General features: G+C 54.7%; 1 protein-coding gene across 1 annotated transcript; it reads left to right on the top strand.

Moving 5' to 3' along the window:
• Positions 1–280: 280 nt before the first annotated feature.
• Arsa (arylsulfatase A) lies at positions 281–4632 on the top strand. The gene is made up of 8 exons (XM_031352987.1): positions 281–1196; positions 1352–1592; positions 1710–1928; positions 2003–2172; positions 2467–2591; positions 2685–2812; positions 3057–3159; positions 3281–4632. Exons 1-8 carry the CDS (start codon positions 979–981, stop codon positions 3598–3600), a joined length of 1524 nt encoding a protein of 507 aa, XP_031208847.1. The 5' UTR covers positions 281–978; the 3' UTR covers positions 3601–4632.
• The last annotated feature ends 1108 nt before the right edge of the window (positions 4633–5740 follow it).

The raw sequence follows: 5740 nt of genomic DNA, 5'->3' as shown, positions 1-5740 counted from the left end.
GCCAATCCGATTTGTCTTCCTGATTTGTTTCAGTCAGACTCCATGGTTTTTCTCTTTGCTCAGATAGAGGAGGGATGCTGAGGTTTTTTCAACAAGGATCCCTCAAGTGTCTCATCAGAGGAGATGAGACAAACAAACCACCATTCGCCAGAGGAACTCCAGACAGGCATTTAAGAGCGACACAGCAGGAAAGCCAGATAATTGACGTGCTGCGCAGCAAAGCAATCCAGCAGCCGAGCCTACCGCGCAGGAGCAAAGAGCGTAAGGGTGGCAAGCCCAGCACGGGACACCCCAACCGGCGCAGATAAGGGTCGGGAGCGCGCGAGCAATCTCCAGCCTCATCCTATACCGCCCGGGTCCCAGGTCCGCAGCAGCCACACCCCGGAAGGGTCCCCTAGGCTCACAAACCCGCCCGGCTCCGCTCCCAGCTCCGCCCCGCCTCGCCCCGCCCCGTCCCGGCTCCACCTAGCCCGGACTCCGTACCGCCCTGTCCCAGAGCCCGCCCTTCTCGGTCAACCAAGTGTCACGTGACCGCGGGCGGCTCCCAGACCGCCTGAGACCGACGCTGTCTACGACCAGTTCCTCCTCGGTTCTGAACCGCCCTCGTCCCATGGCGCCGGAACCTCCCGGGTCAATGTGAAGTGACGTCTGCACCTGATCCCAAGCCGGTGCTGGCACCTCTGGGTGAACAGGGTCAGATCCCCGCCCCGCGTGAAGTTAAAGAAGCCCTCGTCTTTTAGGGGCTCTGTGGAATTAACACCCCAGGTCACCCCCTTCTGAGTTCTAACATTTGCTGGAGCTTCAGAGAGTGGACCTACAGACAGAAGTATTTGGGTCTGGGGGCTCAGGGGAGGAGAAGGGCTCGGGCCTGAGACCTCAGGTGGGGGCTGGCCTGGGAGTTCAAGGAACGAGCCTGCTGGAATCGCTCTGCCTGCCCTTCCAAGGGATTGAGGACACAGGCCCATCTGTATCCCTGCCATGGGGGCCCTGGGGACCCTTTTTTTGGCATTGGCTGCAGGCCTGAGCATTGCCAACCCACCTAACATCGTGCTGATCTTTGCTGATGACCTGGGCTATGGGGACCTCGGCTCCTATGGGCACCCCAGTTCTACCACCCCCAACCTGGATCAGTTGGCTGAAGGGGGACTACGGTTCACAGATTTCTATGTGCCCGTGTCTCTGTGCACGCCATCTCGGTGAGTGAGGCACCTTTACCTCTCCCCTCCCCCAGCTCATCCCATTTCTGTGTCTCTGTGGGTAGGTCCACAATTCTCCCTCTTCTCTCTGTGCTCCTCCCTGTGTTCATCTCTGTGGGACTCACAGATTATGGGTTATGTGGTTTGTACTACAGGGCTGCCCTCCTGACTGGCCGGCTCCCAGTTCGATCAGGCATGTACCCTGGAGTTCTGGGGCCCAGTTCCCAAGGGGGCCTGCCCTTGGAGGAGGTGACTTTAGCCGAAGTCCTGGCTGCTCGAGGTTATCTTACAGGGATGGCTGGCAAGTGGCATCTTGGAGTGGGGCCAGAGGGAACCTTCCTGCCCCCACATCAGGGCTTCCATCGATTCCTGGGCATCCCATATTCCCATGACCAGGTACAAACCACCTGGAGCATCTGCTGCCCCCCACACACACCTCCAAGCCCTCATACCAACTGTACCCTAACCCATAGCCAGACCTCCCTCACAGGAAATGCTCTCTGCTCTCCTCAGGGCCCCTGTCAGAACCTAACCTGCTTCCCACCAGACATCCCCTGCAGTGGTGGCTGTGATCAAGGCCTAGTTCCCATCCCACTACTAGCCAACCTGACTGTAGAGGCCCAGCCCCCTTGGCTGCCTGGACTGGAGGCCCGGTATGTGTCTTTCTCCCGGGACCTCATGGCTGATGCCCAGCGCCAGGGCCGACCATTCTTCCTGTACTACGCTTCCCACGTGAGTGACCCTGGCCCCTGCCCCCTGGCTGCCCCAGACTGGTACCCAGTACTGACTCCGGTCTCTGCCCCCAGCACACCCACTACCCTCAGTACAGTGGACAAAGCTTCACCAAGCGCTCGGGCCGTGGGCCCTTTGGGGACTCCTTGATGGAGCTGGATGGAGCTGTAGGGGCCTTGATGACAGCTGTGGGGGACCTAGGTCTGCTGGGAGAGACACTGGTCATCTTCACTGCAGATAACGGGTATGAGCCAGAGCCAGGGGTGCTCACTGTTCTATCACAGGCCAGGATTCTAGGGTCCATTCACCCTAGCTGTTTGTTGAAGATTGGTATAAAAGGCTCAAAAGATACTAGGCCCATTATGGTGGCCCATGGGGTCACATCCACTGGGAGCCACAGGAACACAGAATTACTGGTCTAGGTAGGCAAGGAGGGAATAGGCAAGATAATATACTTTGAAATATGAGGCTAGTGGTCCCCAGCAGTGGGTCAGGCACCTTAGTCTCTCGCTACTGATGACTTCCTTGTGTGTCCCAGTCCTGAATTGATGCGTATGTCTGTTGGTGGCTGCTCCGGTCTCTTGAGATGTGGAAAAGGAACAACATTTGAAGGTGGTGTCCGAGAACCTGCCTTGGCCTACTGGCCGGGTCACATTACTCCTGGTCAGTCCTCTGGCCCTCTTTTTGTAGACCCTTGGCCTCCATCTCCCTAACCTTGATGGTGAACTGAGTGGCCAAACAGCCATCTGTCCACAGGTGTAACCCACGAGCTGGCCAGCTCTCTGGACCTGCTGCCCACCCTGGCAGCCCTGACCGGAGCTCCGTTGCCCAACATCACCTTGGATGGTGTTGACATTAGCCCCCTGCTGCTAGGCACAGGCAAGGTAGGGCCAATAATCCCTTGATGTCAATTCCAATGTCCCCATGCTGGTCCTCCTTTAGGTACGAATCTGGGCGGTGCCAGAGAGTCCATGCCTCACATCTCCTTTGATGAGTGGCCTCTGAGCATCACCTCTCGGGATCCTGGGTGGGCCAAAGTGTGTGTGTGTGGGGGGGGGGTCCACTACAGGGCGATATGCAAGAGCTTTTGGAGGTGTCTCCTACCCTGTCATCCTGACTTTCCCTCAGAGCCCACGGAAGTCTGTCTTCTTCTACCCGCCCTACCCAGACGAGATCAACGGGGTCTTTGCTGTTCGGAATGGGAAATACAAGGCTCATTTCTTCACCCAGGGTACCTTGCTTCTCTTCCCTGGCTTCCCCTCCCTCACCCTGCTGCTGACCAACCGCCGCCCCCCCAGCTGCCCTGTCTGTCCTCTGCCCCGTCTTGTATAAAAAGTCCACCCCCTCCCCAGGCTCCGCCCACAGCGACACCACATCAGATCCTGCCTGTCATGCTGCCAACCATCTGACGGCTCATGAGCCCCCGCTGCTCTACGACTTGTCTGAGGACCCCGGTGAGAACTACAATCTTTTGGAAAGTATGGAGAAGGTCTCCTCAGAAGCCCTCCAGGCTTTGAAGCACATCCAGCTCCTCAAGGCCCAGTATGACGCAGCCATGACTTTCAGCCCCAGCCAGATAGCCAAGGGTGAGGACCCTTCCCTGCAGATCTGCTGTCAGCCGAGCTGCTCTCCCCACCCAGTCTGCTGCCACTGCCCCGACTCCAAGTCCTGAGGGGACTGGAGAAATCACAGGGGTCCCTCAAGGGTAACCCAGGACCCCTAGCCCTGTCCCGAGTGTGTGTGGTTTGTATCAGGTAATGTAATAACATCAGCTGAGACTTGCAGCAGGCATGCTGTGGTAACTCAGATATCAGTGCTATTCTCCTGTGCTACAAACAAGGACATTGAATCGCAGGGAATCTCGGAACCTGTCCAAGTCCAATGTCACCTTACCAGAAGGAGCTTGAGCTAGGATTTGAACCCCAGGCATCCAGGGTCTGAAATTTGTTCCACCCTGGTGATCTGGATGTGTCCGTGCATCGCTAAAGCACAGACATGTCCATTCACTGAAACCGGTAGTGAGTTCAAGTGCCAGGAACTGTGAGGGAGGAGTGGTGAGGGCAGATAAACCCTGAAGATGCAAAAAGCCCCTGGAAGACAGGTTTTCCTCAAGGAGCCCTGGTAGAGGCCCTGGAACTGGCCACCCTGGCTCTTAAAGAAATCAATCGTCTGGAATTAGGTGAGAAGCAGATCATTCCCAGTAGAGTTAAGGAACTGGAGACCCTGCTAGATCCCAGGAAAGCTCATTAGCAGCTTCTGAGCCCACCTCCTGGGGGCTTACCTGCCTCTCAAGCTCTGAATCTCTCCAGTGTGCCTACTTCAAGTCTCCCCGTCCTATCTAATTTTCTACCAAAAAAAAAAAAAAAGTTATCTACAAAGTAATCTTTTAGAAACATCTATGGAGGGGGGCAATAAGATGATGGGGGGGGGGAGAACCACTTACCATGCAAACCTGGCAACCTGGGTTCAATCCCCAGAAACTCCCCCGAAAAGGCCAGACACAGTGGCCCACATCTATAAGCCCAGGATTCTTAGGGGAGACAGGGAAGAGAAAGGAGAATTGGCCGGAGTCTTGCAGACCAAGCAGCCTAGAGTATACAGCATGGTAGAAATAAGAAAGACCCTGCCTTAACAAGATAGGAAGAAAACCTGATCCCCAACATTGTGTTCTGACCTCCGCAAATGCTCTGTGGCCCACATGTCTGAACTTAACATGCATCACACACGCAAAAGCAACAATAATAATAATAAATGTTTTTAAAAAAAAAAAACCTATTGGGTTAGAGTCCACCATGTTCAAATTCCAAACTCCTTCAGTGACCCACCACTTCCTCAGGCCCACTGTGAGCTGGCTTGGGTGATCTCTGTACTGGCAATATTTTGCCTCAGACGTTAGCCTTTGTAGGAAGGGACTTTTGACTGCCTGCCTGTGTTTTCATGGTATTGTGTGCTGGCATGTCCAGGTATATATCATATCCTGGGTGCTCCTCAGTATTGGTCACATTATAACAGTACCCTTGGCGTGTGTCAACATCTCTAGCCAACTATTGTTGCCTGTTTTCAATGGGGGCAGACTTCTGGAGGGCTGGCATACAGCTTCTCTCCTTTAGGACAATGACCAATCTGAGCCATTTACATTGCAGTAATTGGTCCAGGAGTGTCATGTGACTAGGAGTTTCCATAGTGCCACGGACTGGGGTTTCTTACAGGGTCCCTTGTTACGCGGGATGATGGGTTCTGGCCAGGTGTGCATGGGATTTGGCTTTGACAAACAGACTAGACACAAGTGTATTTCTTTAAAAATTGACACGAGGCTTTTACAATCATTGTAAAAGAGAGAAATGAAAAATCTGGCACCTCAGTAGTCGAGGTACATCTGAGGCCACCTAAAACACTAGGTCTAAAACAGCAGCCATCTCCTCTGGACTGGTGCAGCACCCCGGGCTCCAAGCATACTCAGGCCGCATGGGACAGGCCGGAGTCCCAGGGGGCTTCGGGTGCACGAGCCAGGAGGGTAGAGGCTCAAATCTCCAATCTTCAATGCTGAATGCCCAAATCTTGAATGCTCACTCTCTTGAATCTCGACTGGTGCTGCACACACACACACACACACACACCCCGGGGCCCAAGCGCTCTGGGCCCCGGGGGGAGGGGGGAGGCTACAGACTGCATGAGTCTAAGCCCTAGTCCACCTAAGTTCTGGTTCTAGTCCCAGCACAAGCAAGTCCGAATGCTGAGTGTAGACTCTTGAAAGTTGACTGCTGAATGTTCTATGTTGTCTCTCTTTCTGTAAGCTTTAATGCCCTACCCAC

Source organism: Mastomys coucha, unplaced genomic scaffold, assembly GCF_008632895.1.
Source record: "Mastomys coucha isolate ucsf_1 unplaced genomic scaffold, UCSF_Mcou_1 pScaffold11, whole genome shotgun sequence".
In the NCBI taxonomy this organism is placed as follows: domain Eukaryota; kingdom Metazoa; phylum Chordata; class Mammalia; order Rodentia; family Muridae; genus Mastomys; species Mastomys coucha.
This window is presented reverse-complemented; position numbering and strand designations above follow the sequence as displayed.

Coding starts and splice junctions, on each gene's coding strand:
- Arsa (XM_031352987.1), top strand. CDS start 979: ATGGGGGCCCTGGGGACCCTTTTTTTGGCATTGGCTGCAGGCCTGAGC. Junction 1,593..1,709: donor TCCCATATTCCCATGACCAG/GTACAAACCACC, acceptor TGCTCTCCTCAG/GGCCCCTGTCAGAACCTAAC. Junction 2,813..3,056: donor TGCTGCTAGGCACAGGCAAG/GTAGGGCCAATA, acceptor ACTTTCCCTCAG/AGCCCACGGAAGTCTGTCTT.